The 17,500-nt window shown below is 49.4% G+C and overlaps 1 protein-coding gene across 10 annotated transcripts in view; it reads left to right on the top strand.

Moving 5' to 3' along the window:
• Window positions 1-17,500, top strand: part of KCNMA1 (potassium calcium-activated channel subfamily M alpha 1) — a 748,747-nt gene that overhangs the window by 208,160 nt on the left and 523,087 nt on the right. For all 10 annotated transcript variants that reach the window (XM_043476447.1, XM_043476438.1, XM_043476440.1 and 7 more), the window contains exon 2: window positions 13,572-13,733. In XM_043476447.1, the coding sequence (XP_043332382.1) occupies window positions 13,572-13,733 (162 nt within the window). The remainder of the gene's footprint in view (window positions 1-13,571; window positions 13,734-17,500) is intronic.

A 17,500-nucleotide genomic window follows, 5' to 3' on the forward strand; every position in this document is an offset into this window, starting at 1 on the left:
TATTCTTGTTTGGGATTTGGTGTTTGTATTTGAAAATGTAGCTGCTCGGAGGAACAGCAGTGTGGGAGCCAGCAGTCCTGTTCAAGCTTCAAGTCATGGAAACTGGCCTGGTTGGGCCAGGATGTCGGTGGTGCCCGGGGAAGGGCTTGCTTTTCCAACGCCTCTTGAGCCGTGTTTACTCATTCAGTGTACATACCTGCTCATCACTTGCTGTATGCCACACACTCTGGGTGTCTTAAAAAATGGACCTTGACTTCAAGGATCTTTCAGGCTCATTGGGGCATTCTGACATGCATGGATGAGAAGACAGCTAAGGCTGCCAGCCAGGGCCCATGTGGTGTTGAGAGAGAGGAGTGGGTCGTGGGCCCTGGGGTTAGGACATGGAGGGCTGGCTGTCATCAGGAGACCGCATCACTGGGCTCCTGGGGCTTGTTGAAGCAGAATGAAGATGGGCGGAGAGAAATGCAGAGGGCATTCCTGGGTGGGAATAGCTGTAGAGGTCATGAGGGCTGAGTCCTCCCAGAGAAACCTGGTGGGGGAGCGGGCTTCGTTAGGAGTGGGAAGGCGGCCAGCAGGCCTGAAGACTGGGTCTTGGGGATATGGAAGGAGCAGATTTGGCCAAGGCAGTCCCTCCCTGGAGCTTACCCTCTAGTGGAGATGGGTGGGAGCTTACCCTCTCGTGGAAACTGAAGGGGAATAAGTGCCCCCAGGTATAAAGTTGGGCAGTGGTAATGGCTGAGGAAGAGTGCTGCAAGCTAAGGGGATGAAAGGAATCCACTTCTCTTGGCATTCCCAGGGACTTTGCTCACCAGTCATTCACCTTTTTTACTCCACATTGCTTTTGTCTGTTGACTTGGAGGGCATTGTTCAACCAGCCATCAGCAATTCATCCCACTTGCTCTCTGATGGTAAATACTTTCTTTCCAGATGCCTTTTGAACAATGGTTTGGGGCCTGGAAATAGTGTCCCTGTTTCCAGGGAGATTGTTGAGGTTCTGTGCATTTCCTGCTGTAGAAGCAATGAGGGCTGCAGAACTCAGAGTGAGGCTCGGAACTCAGGACTCCATGGTATGGCCCTGAGCCCTGAATACTGATGCATTCCCTTCCCTCTGCTCTCTGGACCTGCTCCAGCTAAACTGTTAGAGCCCCGAGGGACCTCATCTCCATCCCTTGGGTCCTGTCTTTCCTGGCCCCAAGGCTGTCCCTGTATGGTGTGACAGACACGCCCTGGGTTCCTGGTCACTATGACCTCTCTGGGCCTGAATTTCCCATCTGTAGCCTGAAGACGAGGGGAGTGGTCCATAGAGTTTCCATTGGGTACTCAATACACTTTAAAAATCATAGAGCATTTCAGAGGGCTGCCAGCTTTTTATTTTGACAAGCAAGAAAGAACCTGTCAAATGCCAGCTCTAGCATCATTGTCATTTCATTCAAAGGGCATGTTAATACCCAACCAAGGAGTGATGACATAATGTCAAAGAAAAGGATATTTCTTCCCTGGGGAGGAGTGTTGGATATTTTTCACTGCCGCACACACATTACACTGTGCTCCTGCTTTCCACTTCCAGACTCCAGCGTAGAGCAGCACTGCTCTGTGGCCCAGTGGGTGGGGACCATGGGACCAGAGCGCCTGAGAGCCAGCTTTGCAGGATGCTTTGCTGTGGGGAGCCAGATCCTCTTCCTGATGCTCAATCTGCCACCAGCTCCCTTCCTTCTTCTACTTTTCCCCTCTTGACCCTTCCACTGTCTCTCTCTCAGCAACTCCTCTCTCAAAGTGGGGACACTCCAAACTGCCCTGGGCTGCTTTTTAGGAGCTGGGAGAGGTAGAAGAGAGGAGGAGCCCATGACCTCCCTAACCAGATGAACTGGTCCTTCAGATGTCAAAACTCGTACCTTTGGATGGGATTCAGTTGTTTCCCAATCAAGTTCACATTCTTGTTTTTATTCCATTTGCCCTTTTTTCTACTCACGTGAGTCATAAAAGTTAACCGGGCTATGATATAGAGATTTCTGCCTTCTTTTCTGAAAATTAAGGTTTTGGATTTCCTCTGGGTCTTAGTTATCCGTATCCAGTCTGTTTTGACTAGAAACAAAGCGGGCCTTTACTTTGGTGAAGAGGGCAGAGGTGGGGTTTACTGTCTAGAAAAATCTGGATTCCCATCCTGATGAGCCCTCTATTAGCTGTGGAACCTTGGGCAGTCATTGTCCAAGGTCACACAAGTGCATGCTCTGGCACTTAGTCAATAAAACTGTTTACTGCCCTCTTACCACCTACTTTGCATTCATCATCACAGTTGATCCTCATAGATATTCTCTGAAGGTGTTTGTACGCCTGTTGTTCAGGTAAGGACACTGATACCGGATAGAGTGGAGCAAATTGTACTGGGTTGTATAACTGGTACGAGGGGAAGTCAGGAAGTGGACTCTGGGGACAAGGATCCCCTGTGCCTGCCACCCTTTTCATGCTGTGTCTTAGCCATGGGGTAGTCTACTGAGTCTTTTAAATGAACAAGCTGTGTTTCCTTGAAGAAGCTTCTACCCTTCTATGACCCTAGGCTTCCTAAAGGGAGGGAACCAGTCCATACACGTTCTCCGGTCCCTTACAGCCCTGACCTCTACAGATCTATGACTCTGAGATGCATTTCACTGAAAAAAGAAACAAATCTTTTGAAGGGGTTTGAGTGCTCTCCATGAAACAAGAAGTCCCTCTGGGTTGCCTTCCCATACAGTGCCAGATCCTTCCTACAGGGAAAAGGGGTTTGTATTGAGCATATAGGCCTAAGTGGGATTTATAAGACTGTACTAACCATAGACCTGCAGACAGTCTTAGTGCCTTAGTTGCTTATCTTTAAAATGGGCATAATAGTGCCTAACTTACAATCTTGTTAACAGGACTCACCAAGTGAATACAAGGCATTCAGAAAATTATATCTATTGTCAGTCTTTCTGAATATCTGGTCCTGCCTCAGACCTGCCTTCTATGGTTACAAGTGATTCCTCAACTGGAAAACAAGTGTGATTTTTGTCTTCTGACTTGAGCCCCTGTGATGGTTTTCTTGTGCCTGTGGTTCTTGAGTCATTCTCCCAGGACAGGGCAGGCTGCCCTCAGACTGGTAGCTCAACCACCATGTCTTTGCATGTGAGCAGGCTGTTGTGGACCCGGCCCGGCCACTCTGGCTGAGAGGTCAGAGCTGAGGTCTCTGCTAATCCAATTCCAAGTCTCTGAGGTCCAGATAGTGAACTCTGGACTGTCACTTCTCTGTTCCCATTTTGTTAAACTGATTGATTGAGAAGGAGATCGTTATTTTGCAAACATGGTGTATAGGCTGAGATGGATGCATCAGTCTTGAAAGTTCAGGGTTGACTTATTAATTTTAAGCAACAAGTGTGGCACATATCACCATGGGATATAGTGTCTAATGGGTCACTCTATTCCCTAACTGGCACCCTCCCGTAGACCATTTTTCCCACACCCTATCCATACATGGCTGATTATAACCAGATGTCTGTACTACACAATTCTGTTATTTAGAAGCTGTAGGGTGTAAGACAATTGTTTCAATGCTAGTAATAAGGAGCATTTTATAAGGAGATTCCATCTCTTCTTGGTACATTTTGCCTATCCCGAGGCAACAAGGAAGAGGAAAAAAACATGGCCTTTGGTCTTAGAATAGACTGGATTTAAATTTCACCTCTGCCACTTAAAAGAGGAAAATTACCCACCCCCTGCGAGCCTCGTAACATTCCTACCTTGCAGGTTTGTTGTGAGGATTAAATAAGACGGTGTAAGACTGCCAAGGAGAGAACATGGCTGGTAGAGGCAAGGAGTCAAGGATTTCCTAACAGCCAGTTGACCCTCTCAGTCCCCAGGCAACAGGTGAGCAGTGTTGAACATGAGAAGAGCCAGTAAGGACCCCCAGTCCTTCCCCAGCATCGCACACTGCTGGGACATGGGGAAGTGCAGGACTCACGGTCCAGAGGTCAAGGTCAGCCGGTTTCAGAGCTAGACAGAACCTTGGGGGGTGTATCCATGGCCCCTTTGAATTGGAAGCAAGGAAACCTGACGCACAAAAATGGTAAGCGACTTGTTAATGAGCACCCGGCTTATTTTGCTGTCACCCTTTTCCTTCCGTGATGACCTATGTCTTCACATACCATGCAGGCAGGCTCCTAGGAGTGTGAATCTGGACAGGGTATCTGGGAAGCCAGAGCTTAAAATGCCCATGACAATGAGTTATCTTACAACCAGCAGAGAGACCCAGGCGATGTGATGGTTTTCTGACATCCCAGAGCAACTGGCCTTGTCCGAACTTCTTTTTAAGCTCCTGCAGCCTGTTTCTGTGGATGCTGCTCCTTCCCTGGACATGTAACCTGTAGTTAACGGATGTAATAGCTGCTGGACGGGTTGAAGATGAAAGTGTTACTCTCTGAGTCATGTCCGACTCTCTGCGACCCCATGAACTGTAGCCAGATTCCTCATGGGATTTCCCAGGCAAGAATACTGGAGTGGGTTGTCATTCCCTTCTCCAGGGGACCTTCCCGATCCAGGGGTCAAACCTGGGTCTCCTGCATTGCAGGCAGATTCTTTACCATCTGGCACAAATGTGGTGCCCCATGTACATCTGGGTCCTTGGGGGCTGATGAGGCTACAAGGTGAAGGGGAGCTCCCTCCTACCAGGGGCAGGTTGGATGGTTAGAACTTCCCAAGGGCAGAAACCAATCCTGCCTCGTCTCCACCCCCACCTGCCCAGTGTCAGGTGCCCACCTCCTCTCTCTTTGCAAAACCCTGTGAAAATCCCAGCTGGCGGTGCCCGCATTATGCTTTATTTGCTTGAGCTGCTCGAGGCAATCGGCCTAATCCCTAATACGCAGGATTATTGGTACCTGGGAGAATCCTGGGGCTGGGCCACCCTTCTAGGATGTGAAGGAGGCTGTAGGGGGCAGCAGGAGGGGATGGGAGACAATTTCCTCTTGAGCTGTTTGGAAGAAGTGGGAGTGGCTGGAGGACAGATCCACAGCCGTTAGGCCTGGTGAAGAATTGTGGCAGAGGGACAGGATAATCATCTGTGAGGGTGCCCTGGAGCCCTGTGGGTTTATAGGTGTGGATGTTCAGGCATTTCTGGGTCTTGGGCCAAGCTGTGGCACAGGATGTCAGCACATTGGCCATGAAACAGAGCATCTTATAAAAGCTAAAATGGGCCTATGGGTTTTTACTCAGTAGATTTCAAACTTCTTTCCTGCAGAAAACCCCTTCACTCAGGTGCAATCTAGCTCAGAACCTTAGTAGGTGAAAATGCTCAATGTCACGGTGATTTGATTTTCACGGGGGCTGGGGGCCTTGTCTCCTCTGCTGCTGCTTGCTAACCCCCTAAGGCCCCTAACAAAACGCACAATGCTGGCCTTTAAGGGACAGAAAACTATGGCTCTAACCCACCACTCCCCATCATTTCCCAGATGGGGACTCTGCTTACTTTGCTTAGAGAGGTTGGGTGACTGGTCAAGGCCACACATCCTGTGCCTGGCAAAGCCAGGGCTAGAATCCAGGCTTCCTAACTCATATCCCAGAGCCCTTGGCCCTGCTGTACTGTGCTTAGTCGCTCAGTTGTGTCCGATTCTTTGTGACTGTAGCCCACCAGGCTCCTCTGTCCATGGGGATTCTCCAGGCAAGAATACTGGAGTGGGTTGCCATGCCCTCCTCCAGGGGATCTTCCCAACCCAGGTCTCCCACACTGCAGGCGGACTCTACTGTCTGAGCCTTGCTACCATCCCTCTGACAGGAGACTGGGACTTCTGGATTCCTGCTTTGTGCTCAGCTGAGGGCAGCTGCCTGCCAGGCTGCTGGCTCAGTTTTTCGGGGTGAGAAAGGGCATGGAGGAGCAGGGGGCTGCTGCTGGGGAAGAGTGAGGGCGGGGGTTTCAGGCAGACTGAAGCAGGATCCATCAATTCAGGCTCAGGAGAAATGGCTTTCTGATGTTGACCAGGGAAATGCAAGGATGAAGTGGGACTATGAGACATGAGGGGAGGGCAGATGGAGGTTTCTGGGTCTTCCCTTCCCCCACTGCCTTCTGGATGTTGAGCACCCAGGAAGTACTCCATAGCACCAGCCCTGGGCAGAGAGAGGTCCAGACATGGGACTCCCAGGGATGGGAAGTGCTCTGGTCCTGGACAGTGCCCCACCCCAGAGGCTCTCCAGGCCTGGCAGCATCAGGCCAGGATGCCCTATTAGGGATGCAGACTGCACTAGAGAAGATGTCTCCTCCTCTGGCAGCATCTGCATAGAGAACCTCATGCTTAGCAGGAGGGCTCGCAGCCTGTCAACTTGGCCACCTCTATTTCCCATCTGACACTCTGCTCCGTGAAGGGTGATTTAGGGTTCCAAACTGGTTCTTGGCCAAGAAAGGAACCGTGTTCCTCTGTTCTTGATTTAACTGCCCTCTTAAGGCACTGGAGCCTTGAAGAAGGGTCTCTGTGGTACATGCAGTACCCAGACATGGGCCAAATTGAGCGTTCTGATGGTAACAAGCCTCTCCCGGGCCCTTCACTACAGTCCATAATCCTTCCACGCACATTATCCCTGAGAGGAAGTCAGCTCAGGTGCTTGTCTCTCTTTGGTGTCAGACAGCTGGGTTTAAATTCCGACTGTGTCTTCCTGGGCCAGCTGATTAAGCCCTTGTCTGCAAGTGAGTGCGTTGAAACCTGCCTCATAGAGTCACGGTGATGATGATGTTCAGAAACGGTGGTATTGTTTCTGGGTATTATCATCCTTACTTATTAGTAATATTATTTGTTCTAGATATTTTGCTTGCTGACAACTGACTTCCCATCTGCTACAGCTCTCCCTCTCTCCCTCCTTTATCTCCTTCTGGCCTCCCTCCCTTCTTCCCTCCCCTCTCCCTTCACCCTTCCTTTATACCTTTCACCAAGGTGCATCAAGTGCTTACTTTGAGCTTATAATATTTCATTGTTGAGGACCCAGCCATGAACACGAGAGACAGAAATGCTTCCCTCATGGAGCTTATAACCAGTGATGATTACAGTATGCCAGCTACCAGATGGTGGAGGAAATACTCGGGGAGGCATGGAACATAGATGGGGGTGATGGAGTAGGGGGCTGGTGGAGGGGTGGGGTGTCACATTCAAGGGGGTGGCAAGAGAGTTCTCAATGATAGGTTAAGGATTTGAACAAATAATAAGGTGAGGGAGCAGCCGTGGCTATCTGGGGTGGGCATCGGGAGTCAGCCAGTGCTATCAGCCCCAGCTGGTAGTGGGCCTGGAACGTTCTGACAGCACAAAGAGGCCAGTGAAGCTGAGCAAGCAAGGGGGGTGAGTGGGAGGCTTGTAGGATGATGGCAGAAGCTCGGGTGGGTTGGACTGTGTGACGTCTCTGACTTGTCCTCTGAGTGGGATGAGAAGGACTTACATTTTGAAGCATAGCTTTTCTCCCTGACGATCACTGCTTCAACAACTTCCTAGATCCAACTGAAATGTTAACTAAACCCAAGACAGACTTGGAGCTTTGCAGTGGGTAGGTGGCCTCAGCGGGGATGGGCAAGGTAACTCTGGAATCTTCCTCCCTCCCTGAGGCAGTCAGCCAGCAGGGGTGGTGCCCAGGCTGGCCTTGGCACCTGGCACCTAGAGGTGAACGAGTCTAGCTGAGCAGCAGCAGGTGTGGCCGAGGCTCCCAGGGAGGGTGTGGCCGGCACAGCAGGCCACCTGGCAGGACCTGTCAATGCGAACATCCTGTTTGTGCCCAGGGAGATAACCAGGCCCTGCCCATGACAGGCGGGTCTCTGAGAGTTGAGCCTCGATGCCATCCTTGCCCGCCCGTCATAAAAAAGATGGTACTTTCAGAAAGTTCTGGACGCCGCCTGACCAGATTATATGGGAGGGCACATCCGTGTTTACAGAAGGGGTTTTGAGAAATGAAATGGCTAGTCCAAGGCCATCCAGAACAGCTGGACTCGAGGATCTTTTGACCCTCAGAGCTCTTCTTACCACACAAAAGACTCGAGGCTCCCAGTATCCTGGGTCCAAAGCAGGAAGGATGAGAGAGAGAGAGAGACAACCTGGACCAGAGGACCAGGAGCAGTGGGGTCCTGGGATTAGCACAGGCCTGCTCTCCCGGGCTGGGCCTGGGCCACGCCCACTGCTGGGGAAAGCTGAGCCCCTTGAAGACGAGAAATGTTTCCCTGTGGGGCCCCCACACCAGATCAGGTGGAGACTTCTGCAGTCCTAGGGACACAAGGACTCCAAATTGCAGGCTGGCAGGGCAAGGATCTGCTTGGGAGTGCTGGGTTCCCTGGGCTAGATGTGGCGGAATCATCCTGTCAGGAGGCAACAAGAGGGAAGGGAAACAGAACTAGCTGGGGGGTTGTGTCTTGGCTCGGTGGGTACGGGGTGGGGCAGGGTGGCACCGAGCAACTGGGCCTGTGGGGGGACCACTCCCCCCACTCCACGCCCTCTGCGTTCTCATCCATTCCATGAGGGGGTTGGCATCCAAAGGCACGGCTGAGGTCCCTTCTCAGGCTTTGGTCTTTGACCTGATGGTTTGGGGGAAATGCCTGATCGTCTAACAGATGCGTGCTTTGGACAGTGAATATTGTGTGAGTGACGGTGGTCCAGTCAGGCTGTTGGCCACAGGGGGCATGGGAGGGGTGAGGCCGTGTGCCCAGGCCCAGCCCATGAGAGCTGAGAGCTGCCTGTGTGGGCATGTGATGGCAGGGGGCTGCCAGCTACTCTGCTGCCCAGGGTCCCTCCAGCCTCCTGTACGTGCAGCCCACCCTGTCCTCTAGTCCAGGCACTGAGATCAGAACTGTCCTGTGTTGCCCCCAGAAGCTGTGGCTTCTTTTACACAAGACTCTGGTGGGAGACAGGGCAAAACAGAGCCCCTTCCTTGGGTGGGGGGTGTGGCTGTGGCCTGACCTCCACCTTCCAGGGCACCCCCAGGCACCACCTGGTCTGTTTTCTTTTTTGCTTCTCCTTCCTCCTTGCTCCTCTCTTCCCTCCAAGGCACCCTTTTCTTCTTAGAAAATCTCTCATGATCTTTCTGAGACTAGGGTAGCTAGAGCCTGTAGCTGGTGGCCTTCTCTCTCTTACACACATGTTCACCACCCACATCACACCCCACCCCACCTCACCATGACTTCTTGGAGGGTGAGCAGGGATCAGGGCCAGCTCACTCCTGACACCAGGGGGAGCCTGTCTGGCCCAGCTTGAGTCCTCCTGGCAAAGGGACTGGGTCCTTCTCTGCAGTGGCAGGTGGAAGGTGTGAGGATGGAAGGACACCCACTCTGCCATTCAGAACAAAGCCCCGTTCCCTGTCGTGGAGCACAGGAGAGAGAGCAGGGTCCTGGGACCCAGGGGCCCGCCTCTCTCTGGTCCTCAGTTTCCTCATCACAAGGGAGGTTGATCTAATGGAGCGTAGAGGGATCTGAGAGGTCCAGGGCTGCCTGTGTAGGAATCCATGACCCCGCTGTCCTGGGGGAGTGCCACACAGCTCCTGCTGGAACCTCCACAAGTTGGGTGCCTGATCTCTTGGGGGCTCATTTCCTAGTTAAAGCCTCATAGCTGTTAGCACCTATACTTGTTTATCTTCTGTAACTATTAAGTTTTCACTATGGTCTGATGTCCCTCCCAGGGCCTTCAATTGATGGCTTAGCTTTAAGTGCCCTGAATACCCTTGGAGCCAGCCTGTCCCATCAGTGGGTGCTCAGCCACGCCAGCTGTAACTACCACGCCCCTAGCCCTGTGCTAAGCGCTGTGCACTGCTTATCTCACATAAGCTTTGCCACCACCTTCCTGGGGTCCGCCTGCCAGTCCCCATTTTACATGGAGAAGGCTGAGGCTTGTGGGCTAATATGCCCGAGGTAGTCAGCTTGTACATGGCAGAGCAAACCTAAGTCCAGATGGGTTTGCTGGAATTCTCAGACTCTGTGAGCCTTCCCCTGATAAATGCCTGCTCTCAGTTGGCCTGTCTGTAAAATGGGGATAATTTCACCTGCCTGTTGGATTTATTATAAGGTCTAAGGAAGATAATGCAGAGAAGACACTTAATTTTTAGTTTCTGGCACCCAGTTCTGGCTTGATGAATGATGGTCAATCACTATTGTATTGGACTCTGCTCCTTACCATTCCTCTCCTGCCAACTCCCACCCCTATATGTACCCAGCAAGGCCACTTAACTTCTCTGGGCCTCTGCCCCCTTTCTCTGGAGCAGAGATTATACCTGCTCTTGGTGCTTTGGCCAGAATGAGGTCAGAGGTGCAGAAGGACTTTCCCTTCAGTCCAAGGACACTAACCTGGCAACCTAGCATCAGGCTTTGTGATGTCCCCGTCTCCCTGCTCCCCCAGCCACCGCCCCAAGTCCTGTCTCCCACACATAATTACGCTCGCAACATGTAGTGTAAGCAAATAATAATGAGACTATTATCTCCCTTTAGTCTGTGTTTTTCCTTTCCTATCATAAAGTAATTAAAATAATGAATGCCTTGTAAAATAGGTAAGCGGGCTGGCAAGAGAGCGTTATCTGCCATATACCTCTTGTACTCTGAATTATTGATGCAGTGAAACCACTGTGTCTGGGGAGGACTCCCTGCCTCCCAGCGTCTTGCATGCCGATTCCCTCCTCCAGAGTCAGCCAGTGGCTGGGGAGTCTGTACCCCAGGATCGAGGGGCAGAGAGCTGGCTAGTTCTCCAGGTCGAGGCCCTGGACCAGTTCAGAAATGTCTCTAGGAGGCACTGCTCAAAAGGAGACACAAAGCCTCTGATCTGAGGGCCTTGCCCTGATCTTTTCCCTGTGAGGGCAGAGGGAGACGCTGGGATCAAGCTGGGGGTTAAGATGCACATCTCAGTTCATATCAGGGCAGGGATGATCGAGTCAGGCCAGAGTGATCAGAAGCCGTGGTCCTCCCCCTGGGGTTTCCAGACCAGCTGTGTCCGCATTTTCTGGGAACTTGTTAGAAATGGGGGTTTGGGAGTGGGGCCCAACACGGTAGCTGCACTGGGTCTGAGTTGTGGCACAGGGATCTTCCATCTTCACTGTGGCATGAGGGATCTTTAGTTGGGGCATGTGGGGTCTAGTTCCTTGACCAGAGATCAAACCCAGGCCCTCTATGTTGGGAGTGTGAACTCTTAGCCACTGGACCACCAGGCAAATCCCTCAGCACTATTTCTCCACAAGCTGCCAGGTGATGCTCCTGAAGTTTAAGAACCACTGCTAGAGTGTCTATGGTTACAGGAGACATAGGAGGTAGTGAGACTAGTTAATAAAACATGTACTATCATGTGCCATTGGGCACTGTTTAATCCCAGCAACACCTATAGGGCAGACAGTCATCCAAAGAAGGTCCCGTGAGGCAGAATGGCTGAATCTACACCTTCAGTTACTAAAGGTTGCCCCTGGATCAGGGTCTCTGTCTCTTCGTGGGCACCCACCTGTGCAGCCTCCATATGGCCAAGACTCAGGGCCCTAACAGGCCATTGGGATTGGCCTCAGGTGGCTTGGGTAGCTGGGTCCAAAGATGTCATCAAGTAGCCCCCAAATATACCCACCCAGTGCCCCACTCCAGGGCTCCTTTTGGATTGTTCCAGTGCTGGGGAGCCCAGTACACTTGGAAATTAAGCATGAATGCCTGTGTAACTGATGCTCAGTCTGCCTTCCCAACGCCCTGAGTCAGGGGTGGCTGGCGGGGGAGAACCAAGCGTCAGGAGCAGCTTCCTGCCTGCCTGCAAGTCCCCAGGAGGATGACTCATTCAGTGCCTCCAGCTCTCCTTTCCTCCCTCTGTTCCACCCCCTCACCATAGACAAAGATTTCTACCTCTGCCTTCGGGTGTTCCTCCTCACGCCAACTTACAATGATCCCCAGGGTCAGTTTGTTTTGTTAATGGATTCTAGCATTTTAAATGATGAACATAATTTTACTGACATCTTTTTGAAACATATATGTCTGCAAAAATAATCTCAGTGGTTATTTGAGTAGGGGGCCCAGTTAAATTTTAATTTTAATTTAATTTTAAATAAATGTGTTTTAAGTATAAGTATGTCCCATGCAGTATTTTGTTGTTGTTCAGTCCCTAAATCATGTCTGACTCTTTGCGACCCCATGAACTGCAGCACACCAGCTTTCCTGTCCTTTACTGAGTTAGTGATGCCATCCAACTATCTCATCCTCTGTTGCCCCCTTCTCCTCTTACCCTCAATCTTTCCCAGCACTGGGGTCTTTTCCAGTGAGTCAGCTCTTTGCATCAGGTGGACAAACTATTGGAGCTTTAGCATCAGTCCTTCCAGTGAATATTCAGGGTTGAAATCTACATATTTAAACTGAAAAATTATTTGTTGTTTATTAGAAATTCAAATTTTGCTGGGCTTCCTGTATTTTATTTGGCAGCCCTTAAGCCCAGGCTCTGTAGTCAGTGAGGGGCTGACATTCATAACCCCTTTTACTTTTTCATTCATGTCTATTAAGCCACTTTTATACTAGGCTTTCTTTTGGGCACTCAGGACAGCAGTTGGAGGATGCAGACTATAAAAGAAATAAGTAAGAGAATTACAGAGTGTGTTACAAGTTTTAGGTGCATTGTAGAAAAATAAGGCAGAAAGGCATCATCATTAGTAGATAGTTGGAATTTTGAAAGAGTAGCCAGAGAAGAATGATTGAAAAGGTAATATGTGAAGCAAAGACTTGAGGGATGTGAGGGGTAAGCCATGATCCTTAGTGGGGGAAGAGTATTCTAGGCAGAAGACACAGCGCATAAAAAAGCATACAGTTTAGGGCCTCATGTGAGGCTCAGTTATTTGATGAGGTCAGCCTTGTTTCCTCAAGCACATTTTTAGCCATGAAGGGGAATTTACTGTCTCCTGTCTAAAAAGGTCTGTGGTGGATTTCAGGTACTGCTGGATCCAAGTGTTCCAATGATGACATTAGTATTCTATCACTTCTAGTTTCCTCTGTGTTAGCTTCATTCTCAGAGAAGGGTAGCCTTTCTTACTCTTTTCAGCAAAATCACAGGCTTGAGTTGTATTGGGTTGGCATAGTTCACATAACCATCCTTGGCACAATTGCTATTGCCAAAGGGATAGACTGGTCTGATTGACCAGTCTCCATTCCTGGAGACAGTGTGTACCTTTAGTCCCTTTTGAACCATGCAGACTGAATGAGAAGATGGAGATTTCCTTCTGAAAATAGGGTGTAGTTGTGAGAAGGGTATGAAGGCTGGGCAGGTGGAGATTACAGAATGCCGACTTCACTTTCTTCCTAGCCACTCTCATCCTAGGCAGGATGGTTTCTCTCCTGAGCTTTTTGATTTTTTTTTGTCTTTAAAATGGGAAGAGAATAATTTCATTCTTCTTTCTTTCACAAAAATAGTTTAAGAGGAAACAAAGGAAAGATTCTTTTTAAAAAGGATTTAAAAAAAACAATCAAAGCCATAATCCATCCCTTCTTCCTGACCTCTGTACCTTCAAACCAGTTCCACCTTAGCAGGGGTCCGTCTGGCTTTAATTCTTTTGGGTAGAATATGTTTTTTAAATCCTCTTGGTGCCCACATCTCAATCCTTGTTCTCTCTGTTGCCAGGAGGCCCAGAAGATTAACAATGGCTCAAGCCAGGCGGATGGCACTCTCAAGCCCGTGGATGAAAAAGAGGAGGCAGTGGCGGCCGAGGTCGGCTGGATGACCTCCGTGAAAGACTGGGCGGGGGTGATGATATCTGCCCAGACGCTGACCGGCAGAGTCCTGGTGAGTCCCTGGCCCCCTCCTCACATGAGGAGGCCTGCTCTCTGGTCCACGATCTCTGCCTTTATGGGGATGTGGTGTTTCACTCCGTCTTCTCCAGACCGTTGGCTGTTGCGAGGTGGGGGTGAAGAGTGAGTGCTTACATGGGATCATGGAGAGACTGGCGTGTTTGTGCACATCTGAGCCAGTGGTCTGGGGGGATTTGCAGAGTGAGCCAGCATCTGGGGCAGAGAGGGTCTGTTGGGGAGAATGTTGAGCATTTCCTCTGCTAGCAGAGTAGGTGTGTATTCTCACACACACAGTGCACACACAGACACACACATACAGCTTGACTATCTTGGTGAGAAGAAAGGGTCAGAGAAATGTGTGCTCAAAATTCTGCAGAGGCTCTATAAATATGGGATCCGGTGAGTTCTGAGTGTATGTGTGTGCTTGTGCATGCACAGGTATGCATGTGTGTGTTTGGTGGCCTTCTGAGGGTGTTACTAGTGTCCTCTGGCCGCCATAATTTTCAGAAATCCCACCCTATGTGCTCAGAATCATGCCCGTGGTAGAAACCCTCAGTCATGCTGGTGATGAAACTCAGCAGCAGCCCACCTGTGACTGCTGGTCCCATGCTTGGAGCGTTGCTTGTGTGACCTTATTTCTGAGGTGGCTGTTCTCAGCACCCCCTGCAGCCTAGGCTCATCCTTCCCCTTCTCCGTGCACTTACTGCATTCTCTCTGATCTGCTTGTGTGGAGCTAGGCTTCATCGACCGGCTTCATGAACTCCTGGTTCTTGGCAAGTATTGTGGGTGGAACAAGCCTGAAGTGACCAGTAATCCCTATTTGCCTGGGGAACCTGGGACATGGTTCTTTTGGTGCAAAGACTGGGAAAGTTGTGTGAACAGATATGAGTTGGTCACCTGGTCAGGCCAGGCTCATGCCATGGTTGGGCGTCTTCCCTGGGTAGCCCTGTCCACCAGCTTTCTTCGGTCTGATGAGTCAAGAGTTTCCTTGAGAAGGATGTGACATTCTAAATAACACCCTGTGATTCTGGAAGCTGTTTTGTATGGACTGTCCTTCCTTGTCCTGATGCTGGGGCTCACTCAAGAGTCATTTGGCTTAGACATAGAATGAATGGGGATGTCCTGGTGGCTAGAGGGTATCAGAGATCAGGCAAGGATGCTGAAAGATAGATGCCATCACTTTTGATGTTTCATGGCAAAAACTCAGTGAGAAGGTGACCACAGATGTTGGGAGATGGTGAAATTTCACCCATCAGAATCCTTAGGGAGAACTCTACATTATATTTTTGATAAATATCTCACTCACTGCTTGAGGGAAGGAGTAAGTCACTAAATGTCATGTTCAAGTCACCAAACTGGTGGCCAAACAGCCTTCAAGGAGAACAGGGCTCTGTTAACTGGGGGACCACCAGGAGCTGTGCCTTCTGAAGAATCTGGTTATGGAGTCATAGATTATGTTATTGGTAAGGAGTGGCAAAATAGAAAGTGGGAAAACTTAAAGCTAGGATTATGGAAAGGAGGAGAGAGAAACTGGTGACGTCAGTTGCTTTGTGGAGGAAGATAGAGGTGGGTGGTCTGGGTTGGTGGGACTTAGGCTCTCCTGGGCAGCCCTGAGTGTCTCATGAGGAATTGAAGGTGGTTTGTTGTGGGTTGTGTTGTGTGACCATCACCCTCATCTCCCCTCTAGAGGCTTCAGTAAAGTCTCTATTATTTTTTCACACTTGCGTATGAGTAGATTCTGTGTGGGAAATGTAAGGAGGTTGGAGTCTGGGTCTGTGCATTCACCTGGGTTGAAATGGAAGTAGTGCATTGTACATGCATAGTACAATGAGAGGTACAATGAGAGGGTGAAGGAACTGCAGACAGCTTGGTTGCACAGTATGATGCCTGCTGCTTCAGTGCGGCCACTTAGGACCATTCTATCTATCTTCATTAGCTAAGAGACACTGAGCACCAACTTTAGGCCAGGTGTTTTATCATCTCTGTGAAAAATAATGAATAATCCTAATTCCATCGCACCATGGTTGGGAGGTATTGAAGGGAGGAGAAATGCTTTGAATACAAATATTGCGTGAGTGTGTATGTGGTGGAGAGGCTGAGTGTGGGGAAGCAGGGAGTCAAGGAAGAATTCACAGGGCTTCATTGGAGGGAAAGCCTTTGAGCTGAAATGTCTATTTCAAGGTGAACTGAACACATTTGATGATAGAGACAATATAAAAAATAAAAACATAGCTAAGCTTGAAAACAGGGACTACTGAGTGGGCCAGGAGCTGAGAAGGATGCCTAATAAAATAGAAAGCATTTGAGTGGAGCTTGGCAATGTGGGTTAGGATCCTGAAAAGTTAAGGGAGAGGAAATGATTCCACAGTGAGGGAGCAGCAGAAGATTAGGGGCATGGTGTGTTAGGAAATGAGGCTGGAGCTGGCAATACTGAAGCACCTAGGGGCAGTGAGACTAGGAATGTGGGTTGGAGACAGCTCGTTGGGTCTTCAGATGCCGAGCTAAGGACTTTGGACTGGAATCACCCATTTTACGGATGCATCACAGTTTGTATTTCCATCTACCAGCTTGGGTTGTTTCTACTTCTACTTCAGATTTTTATGGGAATATGACTTTTTATTTCAGTTTGGTAAATATCTGGGAATTGGATGGTTCTGTTTTCTGGTAAGTTTAAGTTCATAAGAAACTATCAAATTAGCTGTTCCTGGCAGGACTGTATGAATGTTCTGGTTGTTTTTCATCCTTGCTGGTACTTGGTAATATCAGTTCATCTTTAAAATTATAGCATTCTAAACAGTGTTTAGTGGTATCTAAGTGTGGTTTTAATTTGTACTTCCTTATGTTTGGAGCTTCCCTGGTGGCTCAGAGGGTAATGAATCAGTCTGCAATGTAGGAAACCCAGGTTTGATCCCTTGGTGGGGAATATCCCCTGGAGATCTTGGCTACCCATGTTTAAATATCAACATCTTTCCATATCCTTATTTGCCATCAGTATATGTCCAGTGACGTTTCTATTCAAATATTTTGCCCATTTCTAATTGATTTGCTATTATTGGGGTTTTTTCCCATTTTTATTGAGGTTTATTTTCACTGTTGGGCTTCCCTAGTGGCTCAGACGGTAAAGCATCTGTCTGCAGTGCGGGAGACCCGGGTTTGATCCCTGGGTTGGGAAGATCCCCTGGAGAAGGAAATGGCAGCCCACTCCAGTAACCTTGTCTGGAAAATCCCATTGGATGGAGGAACCTGGTAGGCTGCAGTTCCTGGGGTCGCAAAGAGTCGGACATGACTGAGTGGCTTCACTTATTTTCACTGCTATCTAATTGTCATCACCCTGAAAGGAAACCCTTTACCCTATTTTAACAGTCACTCTCCATTTCCTTAACCCCCGCCCCTAACAACTACTAATGTTCTTTCTTCTCTGTGGATTTGCATATTCTGGACATTTCATATCAATGGAATCATTTTTTTTTTTAAGACTTTTTAAAGTCTACTTTTTAAAGTCAGATACTACTGTAGACAACAACGTTACTGAAAGCCTCTCAGGAGCCAGGCACTGTGCTAAGCCCTAAATGTTGGGATCAGGTTGAAGGGCAAGGACAGTGCTGAATTTGTTCCATAGCTCCTATTTTGTTATAGAAGTGCATAATGAGGAAGCCATGGAGCCAGTCTTATCAGTGAATTTATGTCCATTTTACAGTTGAGAAAATCAAGGCCGAGGAAGGGCAGTGAAGTGACAGAGCCAGGCTGGTACTTGCAGGCTTC

The sequence above is a fragment of the Cervus canadensis genome, chromosome 8 (assembly GCF_019320065.1).
Source record: "Cervus canadensis isolate Bull #8, Minnesota chromosome 8, ASM1932006v1, whole genome shotgun sequence".
Taxonomy (NCBI): domain Eukaryota; kingdom Metazoa; phylum Chordata; class Mammalia; order Artiodactyla; family Cervidae; genus Cervus; species Cervus canadensis.